This window comes from Bombyx mandarina, chromosome 13 (assembly GCF_030267445.1).
Source record: "Bombyx mandarina strain Sakado chromosome 13, ASM3026744v2".
Lineage (NCBI taxonomy): Eukaryota > Metazoa > Arthropoda > Insecta > Lepidoptera > Bombycidae > Bombyx > Bombyx mandarina.
Genome location: NC_143220.1, coordinates 9750169 through 9768617, shown reverse-complemented (window position 1 = coordinate 9768617; position 18449 = coordinate 9750169). Strand labels below are relative to the sequence as shown.

Sequence of the window (18449 nt, the reverse complement as noted above, 5' to 3'; positions counted from 1 at the left end):
GACGATGTAATAAAAATTTCACGCAAAGCAATGTCTTAAGGTCCAATAACTGAATACAAAAAAGTACAATTGGCGATCTTGTCGCTAAGAGCGATCTCTTCCAGCCATCAGGTGGACAAGAATCGCTAGAAAAGAAATTACACGTGATATACCTATTGATTAAAATATATACACACACAAATACATACACATACACCATAATATCTACTGGTGGTAGAACCTCTTGTGAGTCCGCACGGGTAGGTACCACCGCCCCGCCTATTTCTGCCGTGAAGCAGTAATGCGTTTCGGTTTGAAGGGTGGGGCAGCCGTTGTAACTATACTGAGACCTTAGAACTTATATCTCAAGGCGGGTGGCGCATTTACGTTGTAGATGTCTATGGGCTCCAGTAACCACTTAATATCAGGTGGGCTGTGAGCTCGTCCACCCATCTAAGCAATAAAAAAAAATAATAATAATAATATATGTATATATCTATAAATATATAAATATAAACAATGTAATGATAGTTTTGCTTCTTAGATATTTGAATATATGTATATATATGAATTACAAAACATAATTATTATTGTTAAAAGGTTCTATTTTCAATCTCTTTATTTCGAATATTTATCCCGAACCACTGTCTGACTGATTCGTCAACGCAATGCCTAAGCCACTAGGGTAATAAACTGGCAGCTGACGCCTTTAATGTTGGAAACATCCACTAAGGAAGGATAGCCCTGAGGCGGTAAATGAAGCGATTAACGGTTGTCTAGAACTCTGTCGTTTTCAAAGTAAGAAGCGCGAAATTTACAAGCAAGGACATGATTTAAAAAAAAAAACCTCAAGAAGAAAAAATACGGGCTCAAAGCTTATGAGGGAAATATTATGTCACCTTTGAAGCATTCTTACTTCAAACGTAGCCTATAAAACTCAATGCCATAGCCCTTATTTATAAAGCTAGAGAAAAAAATAGCTCAATATACTTGTACACCTAGACGAGTAAATGTTATTCTAAAATATTATATATAGATAAGAATGTTTTTTTTTTGTATTATCCTTGTAGGCTGACGAGCGTACAACCCATCTGATGATAAGTGGCTACCGTCGCCTATGGACGTCATCAATGCCAGAGGCACAGCCAGGCCGTTGCCTGCCGTAAAAATAATAGAATGTTTTCCTCAATGCGTTCCCAAAGCATTCGTCAGATTGTGATGATCCTTTGTATGTATAATTGTGACGGTTTCTGTCTGTCAATTCTGTTAAAATATGAGATCCAACGAGTAGTTACAATAAAACCAATTGTTTATTCGTACAATTAGCGACAGTCGCAGTGGAGCGTGACTGATTTTGATTAATAGTGTAGATAAAATCAAACCAAGCCTAATCATAGCGTCATCACCTTCACCGAGCATACCCCTCCCTCGTGACCACAACAATTATATAGTTAGAGCTGTTAAACGCGCTTGTTCGGTCGCCATATCCTCGTTGAGCGGCGCTAGTGTAATTGTCAGTTATTGTGTGCCCTGGATGTAAGCGGCATAGAATATAAAATAACTAGATGGGTAATAATAATTGTAATACAGCCCACTGAGTTTCTCGCCGGATGTTCTCAGTGTGCCGCGTTTCCGATCCGGTGGTAGATTCTGCGAAGCACTTCTCTTGCTAGGGCTAGTGTTAGCAAACGTCAAGTTAGAGCCCCGTGAGCTCAACAACTCGTCCGGTGAATCAAATATGACTCCCGAGGTTTTTGCATCGGCATGATTCTATGATTGAGTTAAAATCTTGTAAATTTATTATTAGCAATTCCTGTAATAATTCTGGTAGTCTACAACAAGAGCTTGCTAAGAACAGTTTCAAAAGATGGCTGTTTGTCTATTTAGTAATTGATTCGTCACTAGTATTAAAGAGAATTATAAAGTTCTTAAGATAACCGGTGTTGGGGGCTCGACGAGTAAATTAACCCATAGACACAGTCCACTGAGTTTCTCGCCAGATCTTCTCAACAGGTCGCGTTTCCGATCCGGTGGTAGATTCTGCGAAGCACTGTTCTTGCTAGGGCCAGTGTTAGCAACACTATCGGTTTGAGTCCCGTGAGCTCACCTACACGTTAGGGTGAAGTTGAAATAGCCTCTCAAGGCTATCATCTTAGATACGAAAAAAAAAACTTAAGTCTGATATGATCATAGCGAATGTCTTCGTCTCATTCCAGACATCGTTAGAGTCCAATTTTGAAAAGAAGAACACAAATGAAATATTCCCCAGCAATTTCCAACGACGTTCATTCTTTGTATTCTTTAGAAAATTATTTTTAGCACACATAAGCCTAAAGACTTCTCGTTGTTATGCGGTTGCTGGAAATCAAATTTACTTTTACCACACTTACTTTAGTATATAAAAATGAATTGCTGTTCGTTAGTCTCGCTAAAACTCGAGAACGGCTGGACCGATTTGGCTAATTTTGGTCTTGAATTATTTGTGGAAGTCCAGGGAAGGTTTAAAAGGTAGATAAATATGAAAATGCTCGGAATTAAATGAAAATAACAATTTTGATTTTCCTTTGATGTGTCCCCCGTCGGACGGATTCCTTTTGTTTGTTTTAAGTTTATTTTATACAAAAGTTTAGGTCTTTTATTTATCGGTTGAGGCACTACGAAGTTTGCCGGGTCAGCTAATTTGAAATAAATTGGTATATTTCACAAATTTAGAGATAGTCGCAGCAGTGCTGCCGGGTACTAATAGAAATATGAATATAAAATACTGGTGGTTGGACCTCTTGTGAGTCCGCACGGGTAGGTTCCACCACCCTGCCTATTCCTGCCGTGAAGCAGGTTTCGGTTTGAAGGGTGGGGCAGCCACTATACTTGAGACCTTAGAACTTATATCTCAAGGTGGGTGGCGCATTTGCGTTGTAGATATCTATGGGCTCCAGTAATCGCTTAACACCAGGTGGGCTATGAGCAAGTCCGCCCATCTGAGCAAAAAAAAAAAAATTAAAAAGAGAAAATGACTGGGCTGTTTTTGGACAATCTTCATAGTTGTGATCTTTGCATTTAGCGCCGAGTACCGTACACAAAAGGTAACTCGACGGTCAATCTAGCGTTTCCTATGGCGTCGGACTGCGCCATACAAGCAATTGTCATTATTAATGGTCAAGTTCAAGGATGTTTTAATAGGGACTTTTGTCAATTTGTTTTTGTCGTTCAAAAACCAATAATACATCCCAAATAATCGGGAAACAATTTACTAAGCTAGGAAGGAAGTATTTGGCGGACTGAAGCAATATAATAAATATTGTAGCTAATCGAAAAATAAATACTAAACTTAAAATTGTTGCATTCAACACTAATCATACCAACAATTGTCTTACTAGTCCCTATTTCTACCATAGCGGGTATATAACGGTATACAACAAGTATTATTTAAAATAAACAAAATGAAACAATAACAAAAAAAGTGTAACGTGTATTACTCAAAATAAACAAGACAAACAAAATAGTATGTATAATAACTGTAGATTAATTGGTAAGGAAAGTCATGAAGTCAAATGTGCAAAAACAATAATTTGCATTTTCAATCCAAAAGTTCAAAATGGTATGTTTAGTTTCAAGCTAAACAGTCCCAAACAATAGGCAAACTTACTGTTCGGTGGACATTATCTCCAAGATGATCGATAACATTTATGATATCTATTGATAGCTACTTCACACAAAATAGTATTAAAAGTAAGTCATACTAGTTGTTTTGAAAAACACAATTTTTAGTGTTGAATATTGCTCTAAGGGCACTTTAAGGCGTTCGGTACGTGTCACACTAAAACTATGAACCTACGTAAAACTCTAAATACATAAATGCGGGCTGTTTTGATACGTAGTTAAATATTGCCAATTTTTTTAACGCTTATATTTATTGTCAATGGACACATAAAAACAACGAGGAAGTGTAAAATCTAAGAAGTTTATACAGAGCACTCGAGGTTGTCTCATTGTTTTGAACTGCTTTAGAAACCGATAATATGACGGAACTCGCCTATTCTCTGGGTCTGCGGAGGGACTTCGGTTCCCTCTGTATTTTGTACTGCATGTTCCATGGGGAGTGCTCTGAGGAATTGTTCGAGATGATACCAACCTCTCGTTTTTACCATCGCACCGCCCGCCACCGGAGTAGAGTTCATCCATACTACCTGGAGCCACTGCGGTCATCCACAGTGCGTTTCCAGAGGTCTTTTTTGCCACGTACCATCCGGCTATGGAATGAGCTCCCCTCCACGGTGTTTCCCGAACGCTATGACATGTCCTTCTTCAAACGAGGCTTGTGGAGAGTATTAAGCAGTAGGCAGCGGCTTGGCTCTGCTCCTGGCATTGCTGAAGTCCATGGGGGACGGTAACCACTTACCATCAGGTGGGCCGTACGCTCGTCTGCCTACAAAGGCAATAAAAAAAAATCTGTTCTATAATTTTAACATTCGCTCTTTGCTAAATAATTAGATTATACCAAGGACTAGCTAAACACGACAGAAGCCGTATACTACACGCATTAAACAGTGCATTCAGAAGTACAGATAATGGTGGACGGTTAGATATTTTATTATTTCTAATACTTTACTATAGTAATAGTTAGTAAGTAGTAAAGTGAGCTCTATCGAGACAGAATACTCCATTGTAATGAAATGACAGCTAATTTTTTAAATTCGAACAAATTATTGATTACTGTCAGAAGCGAAGTGGAAGATGATTATCACGTGGACTTAAATTTTATTTTGATGATAATAAACGTATTTTCTCTTTATTTCAGTCGTGGATCCCGGTGTGGTGAAGACTGGAGCGTATAAATATGAAGACGGCACTCGCTACGTTGGAGAATGGAATGCTAAAGGCCAGAAACATGGGATGGGTCACTTGGTCCTACCCGACGGAACCAGATATGACGGAGCCCTGATTGGAGGATTGTGTTCTGGACTTGGAGTGATGGCGTTTCCTGATGGCGCAAAGTAATTAATTTTGTTCACTACTTTTTCTATTTAATGCTACCGGTTTTTCACTACAATTTGCTTAATTGGATTGATCAGAATCACGTGCGCGATTTGGTAAATTGTAATAGGTGTCCACCTAAAATGTACATAGAATGGAATACTTAAACTTTATGTTTCAAAGTATGAGTATGGTACAACCAAACTTACTTTGAAGGCTGGATAGTCTTTGTAAAATAACTTAAACTGCAACGTCATGCCTCAATGAGGGCGTTTGCATACAAGTAAAGATGTCTATGGGCTCCAGTGACTCTATAATATTAGACGAGACATTACCTGGCAATGTAACATCGTAAAAAAGGATATACGAACGTTTATCGCCTTATAATTGGCTTAAAAAAAAATCTACCGTAAAGGTGCCTACTAATGCCAATTAATTTGGATGACTTCTCAAAGTTACATAATTTTATTTAAGACTAAAACGTAGAGCGCTTTGAACGTAGTCTCTTAACTCTTAAATTAAATTAGTTATTTTTCGGGCTTTTACTATTGAATTCCGTTGATCAAATTTGCATATATATTTCACAGATTAAAACAATGTATACAAAGAGATAAAATTTCAGTATTCTTAAACTATCCTTATAACTATCGCACACTATCGCGACGTGTTGTTTTGTGTAGCACGTAATGTACGCATTCGCATTTATTTATCGGGCGATGCTCGAGATCCTACTACCTACTGCTAGTAATAAATATGAACCTATTAAATTACTTTGGAAATACATAGATTCAATTTCTACTGAATAATACACATAAATTAGTTATAGATAAGCAACTCAAGCAATCAACGAAAATGTTTACGGGTGTCGGCCACTAGATGGCTTCTGTAGACCTGTAGAATGTAGTATTACCTATACTACATTTTATTTTTAATACGCTTTTATTAGCTTCAGACGTATGTATGTTAGTATGTAAGGGAATCTTTGAACATGATTTTGACCCCCTTCAAAACGTCGAATTAACTCGAATTTTGGTATACTTGTTAAGGACCGATGACAATTCAATATTAAAAAATATTGAAAAAATGAAAAATAAATAATAGTTAAAAAAAAGCTGGGGGTGCATGGTATCGGTAAGCCGGGGGCGTAGCTCAGATGGTAGAGCGCTCGCTTAGCATGCGAGAGGTGCTGGGATCGATACCCGGCGCCTCCAAAGTCAAATTTGTTTTGAGCGCATGGTATCTATCGGTAGTTATAAATATTATAAGAACAGATATGAGCGGAAGGGTTATTTTCATAATATCCAGAAAAGCACCCCAAGCTTTTTTTAAATTATTTTTTCTTACACTATTTTTAATTTAAATTTATTCAAATTTCTTTTCTATTTTTTAGTTGGATTTTCTATAAAAGCATATTTTGTTAGTTTTTTTTAACTGTTATTTATTTTATTCAAGTAAATTGAATTTTTTGTTGATGTCGGTAGAACTTTCGTCGTGACGTCTCTTCGTAATTCATTTGAATTCGACCTAATCAAAACAGCAATTTTTTTGCGCCCTTCGGCTTCATCCAAGAATCATGGTCAATCTTGTTTTCGACATACGATACTTCGTGAATAATCTTTGTCTTTTTCTGGTAGTCTTATTCTGTAGTGCTTAATATTTTTTATGTACTGCCAACGGACTTACTAACTTTTTTTTCATCTAAGCAATAAAAAGAAAAAAAATAACAATCACATTTTATTATGTAGCTACTTACAGCTTTTTAATCAGCATATATGCGAATGCTGTTACGCAAGTTGAGATAACAAAAATATATTGCATAGATGCTTGGACGAGCTCACAGCCCACTGGTGGTGGCCGGTGGTTACCGGAGCCCATAGACATCTACAACGTAAATGCGCCACCCACCTTGAGATATAAGTTCTAAGGTCTCAGTATAGCTATAACGGCTGCTATACCCTTCAAACCTGAACGCATTACTGCTTCACAGCGGAAATAGGCAGGGTGGTGGGACCTACCCGTGCGGACTCACAAAGACGTCCTACCACCATAATATGTGTGCGTATTGTAATTTATCATAGTCGACATGACTAGACAACATAGCAATCGTACTACGAAGCGTGCTTTTATTTTTTATTTTTTTTTATTTTTCCTACCTAAGCTGAGAGCCTTGAGAGGCTGTTTCAGCGTAACCCTAACTTTTGTAGGTGAGCTCACGGGGCTCAAACCTGATGACGTTGCTAACACGAACCCTAGCAAGAGCCGTGCTTCGCAGAATCTACTACCGGATCGGAAATGCGACCCACTGAGAAGATCCGGCGAGAAACTCAGTGGGCTGTGTCTGAGAGTTAATTTACTCGTCGAGCCCTTCGTCGCAAGCGACGGGTTCGACGAGAACGGTGACCGGTGCTTGAAGTACCTAAAAGCACCGTTAATGGATCGGGAGGATCCGAGATGACGTGTTTTGGGCGACGTCGACTGCTTTCCATTCTGTCCGCAGGATCGGGAATGTAGTTACCGGCGGCCACGATGAGATGGTTCTCGTGTCGTGCCACTTTATCGAAGTGGCGCATTGACGCCGAATGTATATACTTACTGGTGGACTCTAAGTCCAGGTCGTCGTGGAGGTCGACGTTCCTGACGAACCACGGGGCTCCGACGGCTATCCTGCAAAAACGGGATTGAATGATTTGGAAGGATTTTAAGTGAGTGCGGGCCGCGTGAGCGAACACTACACTTGCATAGGTCATGACGGGGCGTATGCAAGTTTTGTAGAGTGTCACCTTATTTCTAAGGGACATTTTACTTCGCCTGCATATCATCGGGTAGAGACGTCCTAGAATAAAGGCGGCACGGTCGCGTACCGTCTTGATGTGCGGGCGGAATGTCATCCTACTGTCGAGGGTGACGCCTAAATATTTGACCTTCGGGGCCCACGGTATGGGCTGGTCGAACATCGTGATTGGGCGAATGGCGGAGGCAGAGGTGTTGACGCGCCCAGTCGGGAGAGGGATGCTCATCGTGGTGTTCGGAGGGCGACCCCTTTTGAAGAGCACCGCTGTGCTTTTCGTGGGGTTGATGTCGATGCGCCACTTCCGGAACCACTGTCCCATGGTGGTAGCTGCGGTCTGAAGTCGTCGATGAAGCAACGCCTTCTTCCTACACGAGTAGTAGATGGCGGTGTCATCGGCGAAGAGCGCCAGATGGGTCTCCGGAGACCGGGGTATATCATTGATATACAAACTAAATAGTAACGGGGAGAGGGCGGAGCCTTGCGGGACTCCGGCTGTGACGTGACGGGGCCGGGAACGCATTCCCTCGACTCGATATCGGAACGAACGGTTCGACAAGTAGTCTCGTATGATGAGCCCGAGTCTGTCTGGCACTCCCATGTTATACATTTTGTATATCAGACCGTTGTGCCAGACTTTGTCGAACGCCTTCGCTATATCGAAGAAGAGGGCTCCTGTCGGAATGGGTTTCCGCCTATTCAGCCCTAGTAAGATGTGCTCCGTGAGGCGGTGCACTTGATGGACGCACGAGTGTCTGGCGCGGAATCCAAACTGCTCGTCTATGAGAATTTTATTCGCGGATACGAAGTCCCAGAGGCGTTTACGAAGGAGCCGTTCGTATAGTTTGCCTATCGCCGGGAGGAGACTGATGGGGCGGTAACTCGCGGTTTCATTTTTCGGTTTGCCCGGCTTGTGTATGCCGATAACGTCAGCTTCTTTCCACGCCGCGGGAAAGATGCAGCTCGTCATAGCAGCATTTAAAATGGTGGCCAACATCGTTATCAGTTGGGCTGGTAACAATTTAAGCGCGCGGTTGCGGATGCCGTCGGAGCCGGGAGCTTTCCGTGGTTGTGGGCTATCGATCGCCTCCTTAACCTCGGAAGTGGTAATGGGGGGTAACGCGTCCGAGGGCGGCAGGGAAGCTCTGCGCTCGACCTCCCTGTCGACTAACTCAGTGTGTTCGGGATCCGCGTGTTGAGTGCTGGTGGTGCACTGCTCTTGCAGTGCATCGGCCAGCAACTCTGCCTTGTCATCGTCATCGTAAGCCGGTGGTTGGCCTGAGGGGCGTACGAGAGGCGGCATAGTGACGATAGTTTCAGACTTGAGGGTCCTAGCTAGTCGCCAGTATGCTTGGTGAGTGGGCGCGAGTTCTTTTAAATAACTGCCCAATTTTCGTTTCGGGCGTCGCTTAAGCGGGATTTGACCTCCCGCTGTAAGCGACGCATCCGAGTCCGGTTTAAATCCGTGGGATATCGATCGTAGGCCCGGATTGCCGCGTTTCTGATTCTTACGAGGTCCCTAAGATCGGGGGAAAGTCTGATGCGGTGGAAGCAGTCCTCCACATCGACTTGCTTTGAAGATCTTATGATCGCCGTCGAGACGTGATCAGTGAAGATGTTTATGGATTCGACTGTGTCCTCGGGGGATGGAGTTGAATCCGGGCCGCAGGGGAGGATTGGTGGAGCGGTGTCAGCTAAGCACGTACCCAGCTTCTTCCAATCCACCATGGTCCTCGTATCTGGTTCGCGGTTAAGTGGGCGACCGAGCTGCATGACGACAGGTCGGTGGTCTGAGTCGAGTTCTGACATTGCCTCGATGGAGCGCAAGCGCAGAGTTACGTTCCTCAGCAGTGCCAGATCTCTCGCCAGACGCCAGTGCTCGGACGACGCGCGGCGTTGTACGGATAGCACGTGGGGGTCGGGGGGTTGAATATCTCGAATGTGAGGTCGTCTATGAACGCGTCGAGACGCCTACCGTTCACATTCGTGCGATGGCAGTTCCACCTAGTGTGGTGGCAATTTAAATCGCCTGCCAGAATGACCGCGTCCCCCATACCGAGCAGTGTCTCGAGGTCACTGCTCAGGAGGGATTTGTCAGGGGGGAGATAGACGGATGCGATGATGATCGGCTGGTGTCCCGTCAGCGCGATGCGGCACACTGACGCCTCGATATGTAAGAGCGAGGGAGTATCGAGAGGGACGCAGTGCAGGGCCCTCCTGTAGTAAATGACAGTCCCGCCCTTGGGGGCGGAGAGTCTGTCATTCCTAACCATGACGTAATTCGCGACTTTGGGGTCGCGACGCGAGGGCTTTAGGAAGGTCTCCTGCACCAGAAGGATGTCGATGAGATTGTCGCGTAGAAACTCATAAACTTGGTCGCGCTGACGCGCCAGTCCGTTAGCATTGTAAAATGCTAACTTCAAAGAATGGGGTTTTAGTCTCCCGTTGTACGGCATCGATTACCGGTATTAAACCAGCGTGCGCTGGACGGACTCGATGACGTCCATGTGGTCGAACGTCGCGAATAGGCGGTCTTCGGCCGTGACCGCCCTGCGCATGGCGTCGGCGAATGAACGCATGTGGTCGATGTTGATCGTGGCGATATAATCGCGCACGATTGACAAGTCGTTTACGGCGGGGCGCGCGGGGCGCGGGACCGGGCGCGGGTGCGGGGGCGGAGCGCGACGCGAGCAGGGGCTGGGGTGTCGACAGTTTGCCTGCCATCGTGAGCGACAGCGGTTTTGCCCACGCGGATACGGTGGGCACCGGAGCCGGCACGAAGGCAGGTTTCGGCGCGCGGGGCGCCGAAGTCTTTGCGCCAACGGTTTTGGGGGGCGCGTTGGCCGGGCGCTTCCACGGAGCTTTGGGGCATCCGCGGTAGTTTGCCGTGTGACCCTGCTTACGGCAGAGTACGCAGCTCGGTGGCTCAGTCGCGGTCTCCTTGACTCGCGGGCAGTCTATGGTCGCGTGATCCTCTAAAGATTTTACGCAACGCGGTCGCGCGTTGCAGTTACGTGCTGAGTGCCCGTACAGCTGACAACGGTGGCACTGCCCGGGAGCAACACGTTTGTAGGGGGCCTCTATGGTGACCCCCGATAAGCCGCACACGGTGCGGAGACATGAGGCAATTTTCTTGCCCTCTGGTGTGGGTTCCAGTGCTACGAGCACCATATCGTACGCGAATTTGTCTCTACCGCTGTGCATCCGATGCACACTTATGACTGGGTAGGTTTGACCTACCAGATCGTTCTTAATTTGCTCGACGTCGAGCTCTTTCGGGACGGTCCTCCTGGAGCGCATAGGTGTGATAACCTATGCGTTCCTTGCGGAGGTACGCGGTAACCGACCTGTGATCGTCAGGTGTGGCAACCTTGATCTGAATTCCATGCGGGATATTCCTCGCATGGACGACATTGATCTTTTGGGCCTTAAGGGCCAGGGATACGCGATTCCACGACGATTTTTCCCGAAGGATGACCGGCGGTGGCGCGGCGATTTTCCTAAAGGGCGCGGGTTGGGGTCGCGGCGACGGGGTTGCGCGGCGAGGGGAGTCGGGGGAGACCACGACTTTAGGTCGCGACGCATTCGCGGCCTTGGGCTGCTTCGGCGCCGTGGACGGTTCCACGGCGCGGGCGCGTTTCTTACCGCGCGTGACGGTTTTGAACCCATCGGAGGTTCCGGGCTGCGTCGTCGCGGACTCGAAGTCCATCTCCGATCCGGTATCGGAGTCTGAACCGGAGTTGATGATTGACGACGCGACGGACGAGATCGGCGTAAACGACGTCGCGGGTGCGTTAGGCGCTTCGTTGGCGCTAGGCGCTTATGAGTCGCTACGTGAGTACGTGCGCTCGAATTGGGTTTGGGGGCGGGGCATGTTTGCGCGGCTCTAAACGACGGGGCGAGGGACGCGGGCGGGGGGTACTTGCGCGGGCGGCCCTGTAGGCCGCGAATTCGGCCGTGAGGTTCGACAGAATTGGGTACTTTTCGGCGAGTGACCCAAGAAACCCTAATAATTCTTCTTCCATGGTTTTTTGCCCGGGGGGGGGGGCGTCCCCGGGACTTAAGCAAACTCGCCGAAAGGCGAGTCCCCTGAGTAGGAGTTATACCCCCTGCGCTGTACCAGCTAGCAAGGGGGGCAGTGCCTATGCCGTGAGAACTTCAGTCAGCTGGGATTGGGGTGGAAGTTTGGGAAGGTGGGGCCACTGGGTTGTGAGAATGCCACAACAAGCGGTGATCGCAGTGGAGTTTTAGTCTCGAAAGAGACTGTTTTGCACGGCGATATATAAATAAATTTAATAAATGAGATGGATGGATGATGAATGAAATGAAGTTGGCGTTACGAGTGCACAACTCAAGTACAAACTGTTTTTACAAGTAAAGGTCGCGACGCCAGCGACAGTGCGTCAGGAATGTAAAACAATGTCGCGATTGGTGCGACAACGACAATGTTGGACAACTCGAAACACACGTTCGCGACGGCAGCGACAATTTTTTGCAAAAACGCGTCCGGACGAATGGTGATGCAATCGGAACTGAATTAAGAAGCGTGCATGTTGCGTACCTTCAACGAAAAACGCTATTACCCACATAAGACCCCGACTTTATGCTGGGAGATCAACATGGCTGACTGTGTAATGTGACTTAGGAATTTTTATTAAAGTAAAGGTGAATCAGATTAGCCCACTGTTTTGATTATAAAGTTGACGCATATTAAAAAATTCATGTACCTTTTAAGAGTGAAATAAACACGTTTACTTGATTTCTTTGGTCAATTATTTTTCAGATATGAAGGAGAGTTCATGCAAGGCTGGTTTCACGGTCACGGTGTATTCTGGCGAGCTGATGGTATGAAATTCGAAGGGGAATTCCGAGGAGGCCGGGTATGGGGTTTGGGTAGGTTGTTTCTTTTTTTTCCTTTTTTTTTTATGATGGTTGACAGTGCTTATAAATCCACCTGGTGCTGAGTGATTTTTGGACCCCGTAGTCTTTCTAATGTGAATGACCTGACTTAAAAAATGTCTAACGGCTGCCCATTTTTTTTCTTCCCGAGCGCATGATTGCTTTGCGCCAGAAATAAGCAGGATGATGCTACCGTGTGAGCTCACAACACTACTAACCTTCTACTACTCTTAAAGACATTTTTAATTTATTGCATAATTTCAATAAAATCAAAAGAAACATCGCTTTTATACAAAAATGTCATTATTTATTTTTGCTCGCGTGTCACCCGATTTCGCTACCATGAAATTCAGACCACGTACCTTTACCGAACTCCCATTGAAGCTTTTCACGTTTGCTGTCTTTTAACATATGACATTCTGAAACTAGATCCCTCGGGGAACATCGCGTGAAAAGGTTCGCAATCTTGGGGATTGAAGGAAAGCTTCGACAAGAACCGGATACAAGTGGGCTTTAAGTTATTGCCGCCGAAAGGCATTTAGGGTGCGATCTTTAAAAGCTCATAACGAGTTAAAACTTGAGGAAAAGGTCGAATTTGTTACGCTTTATCAGATATCGACCGCTGAAAAAAATTTATTGAAGTCTAGTGCTAGTTGAAATTTAACCGAGAAAGAATCTTGCTCAGGAGACTATTGGAAATATAGGTTGATGCGGCCCCGCTTTGTCATCTCGTCACTGTTTAGAGGAGAGCGAAGTAAAGCTCTCGACTTTAGTATCGTTCTATAAATGTTTTTTTTTTTATTGTTTAGATGGGTGGACGAGCTCACAGCCCACCTGGTGTTAAGTAGTTACTGGAGCTTATAAACATCTACGACGTAAATGCGCCACCTACCTTGAGATATAAGTTCTAAGGTCTCAAGTATAGTTACAACGGCTGCCCGGCCATTCAAACCGAAACGCATTACTGCTTCGCAGCAGAAATGGGCAGGGCGGTGGTACCTATCCGCGCGGACTCACAAGAGGTTCTACCACCAGAAAATGTGTTCAATTGATTCTTGAAACGCATTATATTATTTTCTTAAACTGGCAGGCAATTTCTCTGTTCATTGTACGTTGTGAAATTTACGAGTCCACACCAACCACTCTATTTTTTTCTTTTTTTTTTCGCTGGGGAATCCGTTTACGGATATCAGGGACATCAACCACCCTACCATTTTTCGACGCGAACTACCTTCCGTTTCGAAGAGTACAACATACTATATACATGTAGGAATGGAACGGTATGGATGAATGACAGATATGGAGCATGACTGAGCGAGAGAGATAGGAGATGTCGTGTTAGGAAGTAAGAAAGACGGCGAATGAATGTGGAACATTAATTTTTTTTCGCAAGAGGAGGGGTAGTTGCCGGACGCGACGGCAGATTCACGCGATTTAACTCTGAAGACGAGAGACTTTTATATTTTAGTTACATAGATTAAGACGATTAAGACGAAATAATAAATCTAGTTTGTGTCAAATCATCAACCGTTTTACTGGCCCACCCTGTATATAAAACCCTACATACATATATTATAGACTTCATTTATCTCAAAGTGTGTGGCGGCGTTCACGTTGTGATGGTGAGCTGATTCACGCGTCTGAGTATAAAAAATCACATATTTCAAATTAACATTTTCGTAGGGTTCTCGCGAGTCATAGGAATAATTAAAAATACGCTTACGGTTTATTCTTTAATCATGTCCGTGTCGACGAAAATTGTGAAGTATTCGGAACGACGCTGATAATTTATTCGCGCTCCCGATTCCGTTCCCGTCACGAGGACTGTGGTGGATTGGCACACGCTGGGCATCAGCCTGGCTGAGTCTGATCCACCATCGCTCCCGTTTAGCCCGGACTCTACCCCGTATCTTCAGGATACCGCTGAAGCCATAGACATCTTAACGTCACACATCACCTCGACATTAGATAGGTCATCGAAGCAAGTTGTAGCGGAGGACTTCCTTCACCGCTTCAAATTGCCCGACGATATTAGGGAACTCCTTAGAGCTAAGAACGCCTCGATACGCGCCTACGATAGGTATCCTACCGTGGATAATCGTATTCGAATGCGTGCCCTACAACGCGACGTAAAGTCTCGCATCGCCGAAGTCCGAGATGCCAGATGGTCTGATTTCTTAGAAAGACTCGCGCCCTCCCAAAGGTCTTACTACTGCTTAGCTCGTACTCTCAAATCGGATACGGTAGTAACTATGCCCCCCCTCGTAGGCCCCTCAGGCCGACTCGCGGCGTTCGATGATGATGAAAAAGCAGAGCTGCTGGCCGATACATTGCAAACCCAGTGCACGCCCAGCACTCAATCCGTGGACCCTGTTCATGTAGAATTAGTAAACAGTGAGGTAGAACGCAGAGCCTCCTTGCCACCCTCGGATGCGCTACCACCCGTCACCCCGATGGAAGTTAAAGACTTGATCAAAGACCTACGTCCTCGCAAGGCTCCCGGTTCCGACGGTATATCTAACCGCGTTATTAAACTTCTACCCGTCCAACTCATCGTGATGTTGGCATCTATTTTCAATGCCGCTATGGCGAACTGTATCTTTCCCGCGGTGTGGAAAGAAGCGGACGTTATCGGCATACATAAACCCGGTAAACCAAAAAATCATCCGACGAGCTACCGCCCGATTAGCCTCCTCATGTCTCTAGGCAAACTGTATGAGCGTCTGCTCTACAAGCATCTCAGAGACTTCGTCTCATCCAAGGGCATTCTCATCGATTAAAAATTCGCATTCCGTACAAATCACTCATGCGTTCAACAGGTGCACCGCCTCACGGAGCACATTCTTGTGGGGCTTAATCGACCAAAACCGTTATACACGGGAGCTCTCTTCTTCGACGTCGCAAAAGCGTTCGACAAAGTCTGGCACAATGGTTTGATTTTCAAACTATTCAACATGGGCGTGCCGGATAGTCTCGTGCTCATCATACGGGACTTCTTGTCGAACCGCTCTTTTCGATATCGAGTTGAGGGAACCCGCTCCTCCCCACGACCTCTCGCGGCTAGAGTCCCGCAAGGCTCTGTCCTCTCACCCCTCCTATTTAGCTTATTCGTCAACGATATTCCCCGGTCGCCGCCGACCCATTTAGCTTTATTCGCCGACGACACAACTGTTTACTATTCTAGTAGAAATAAGTCCCTAATCGCGAAGAAGCTTCAGAGCGCAGCCCTAGCCCTAGGACAGTGGTTCCGAAAATGGCGCCTAGACATCAACCCAGCGAAAAGTACTGCGGTGCTATTTCAGAGGGGTAGCTCCACACGGATTTCCTCCCGGATTAGGAGGGGGAATCTCACACCCCCGATTACTCTCTTTAGACAACCCATACCTTGGGCTAGGAAGGTCAAGTACCTGGGCGTTACCCTGGATGCATCGATGACATTCCGCCCGCATATAAAATCAGTCCGTGACCGTGCCGCGTTTATTCTCGGTAGACTCTACCCCATGATCTGTAAGCGGAGTAAAATGTCCCTTCGGAACAAGGTGACACTTTACAAAACTTGCATAAGGCCCGTCATGACTTACGCGAGTGTGGTGTTCGCTCACGCGGCCCGCACACATATAGACACCCTCCAATCCCTACAATCCCGCTTTTGCAGGTTAGCTGTCGGGGCTCCGTGGTTCGTGAGGAACGTTGATCTACACGACGACCTGGGCCTCGAATCAATTCGGAAATACATGAAGTCAGCGTCGGAACGATACTTCGATAAGGCTATGCGTCATGATAATCGCCTTATCGTTGCCACCGCTGACTACTCCCCGAATCCTGATCATGCAGGAGCAAGTCACCGTCGACGCCCTAGACACGTCCTTACGGATCCATTAGATCCAATAACCTTTGCATTAGATGCCTTCAGCTCTAATACTAGGAGCAGGCTTAGGGACCCCGGTAACCGTACTCGTCGAACTCGACAAAGAGGTCGACGTGCAACCTAACCCATACATCAGCCCGCTGAGTTTCTCGCCGGATCTTCTCAGCGGGTCGCGATTCCGATCCGGTAGTAGATTCATTCGCGAAACAATTGCTCTTGAGTTGTTAGGTCTCCTTCGGAGGCGCTCGGGCAGTTGTTAGCAAATCCCGCCCCTCTTGGCTGAGCCTTTGCTCGCCCACCTGTCCTGGTGAAACTGGAAAGGCCTTCGGGCCACCAGTAAACTTTCAATCATAAAAAAAAAAAAAAATTATAATTTATGACCTCATGTCTCAAGGTGGATCGCGAAATTCACTTTGTGATGTTTATTGGTGGATTCTACTGGTGGTAGGACCTCTTGTCCGTCCGCGCGGGTAGGTTCCACCACGCTGCCTATTTCTGCCGTGAAGCAGTAATGCGTTGTAGATGTCTATGGGCTCCAGTAACCACTTAACACCAGGTGGGCTGTGAGCTCGTCCACTCATCTAAGCAATAAAAATATATATTGGGCCATCGTTTTTAAAACACGATGGCCCAATAAGTCCACTAAGCCAGTACAATATAAGATCGTAGTGTGGTTTAATATCTCAAAGCTTTCATATATATGTATCGTCCGACTTCTTGCATAAACGCTAGGACCTATATTATTTTCTATTTTCCTAAAAGATGTAGAATCATGTTTCGTTTTACTCGGAAGCAAATTATTTATTGTGATAGATGAAAAGACTTTAAGAGCCCCTGTATCAAGTGACTGAAGAATAAATTGCTTATAAATCCTTGTTTAATTTTGAAGATAGCTTTATGTAGATAGAGAAGATTGGGAAACGTACTTTTTACCTTTAGAGCCTGAGGTGATTTATTGGTATTAATCTTATTTTCAGATTAACTATACCAAGAATTTCTATTGAAGTTAGACGAGAAAAGATAATGTCGTTTGCAATCTTCCTGTGACTGAAATACGGTCTAAGCAAAATAAGTCCAACTTGGAATATGAGATACAACTTTCATTCTTAGTTGTACATATTATAATATATTGACCTCTTCGTAACTGGAATAGGCAGGAAGTGGCTGCTTACGAATGCGGGCTCAGAATATTCCATAAAATTAGCAATGAATTTTATAAATTTATTATTGAGAATAGGTTTTTCACTGTAATGTATATCGTACTTAAAAAAAACTATTAAATTTTCAGGTCTGGTCACATTCAATGATGGCAGCAACGGATTCCCTCGTAACGAAGGTTTCTTCCAAGACTGCAGGATGGTGAGAAGGAAGCGATGCCCTGAAGTCGTTCAGAGAGCCCAGAAAGTAGCTTACATGGCCAGAGCTCAATGCCAACAGTTTTAAGTTAAAAATACACAGTTAATAATAAAACCCATTCTGATAGTTCAAAAAGCATTTTGTGTTGTATCTTTTAATTAGAATAACGTTTGCATTCGACGCCCGTGGTATTCAAATCGATTCATATATCGTCTTTTCGGATTAAAAGTGTACAATTTCCAAAAATATTCGAAATTGAGTTAATATGCGGAATCATTTGGTATCGCCAGTATTTTTCTCATAAATACTGTCAAAAGAGCGTAGTTTAGTTTTAGTTTTTTTTTTTAGGTTTACCTATGTTTTGACTATTATTAACAAAATTAATACATAATTTTATCTTACTTTAAAAGACAGATAGAGTAATTGGTAAAAAATAAAATGTTGCAAAGATGATTAACATTAAAAATATCACATGTTAAACTTTTAAAACACTCTCCTGTAAAATTAGTAAGTTTTGAGATACAGTTTTAATGCGAGAAGACGATATGTGTTTTTAGTACTGGAAGGAGGAAAGAGCTCACGGTC

The 18449-nt window shown here is 44.8% G+C and overlaps 1 protein-coding gene and 1 non-coding gene across 3 annotated transcripts; both read left to right on the top strand.

The window, feature by feature from the left end:
- The first annotated feature begins 1525 nt into the window (after positions 1-1525).
- Positions 1526-18002, top strand: rtp (MORN repeat-containing protein retinophilin). Of its 2 annotated transcripts, none has more exons than XM_028175779.2 (4): positions 1526-1548; positions 4778-4973; positions 12525-12634; positions 17797-18002. In XM_028175779.2, exons 1-4 carry the CDS (start codon positions 1545-1547, stop codon positions 17949-17951), a joined length of 465 nt encoding a protein of 154 aa, XP_028031580.2. In that variant the 5' UTR covers positions 1526-1544; the 3' UTR covers positions 17952-18002. The 2 variants fall into 2 exon arrangements, with proteins under 2 accessions (XP_028031580.2, XP_028031579.2); XM_028175778.2 differs by lacking the exon at positions 1526-1548 and adding an exon at positions 4429-4557.
- On the top strand, positions 6092-6164 carry TRNAA-AGC (transfer RNA alanine (anticodon AGC)). Its single transcript has one exon. It is a non-coding gene; the product is annotated as a tRNA-Ala (tRNA).
- Positions 18003-18449: the final 447 nt, after the last annotated feature.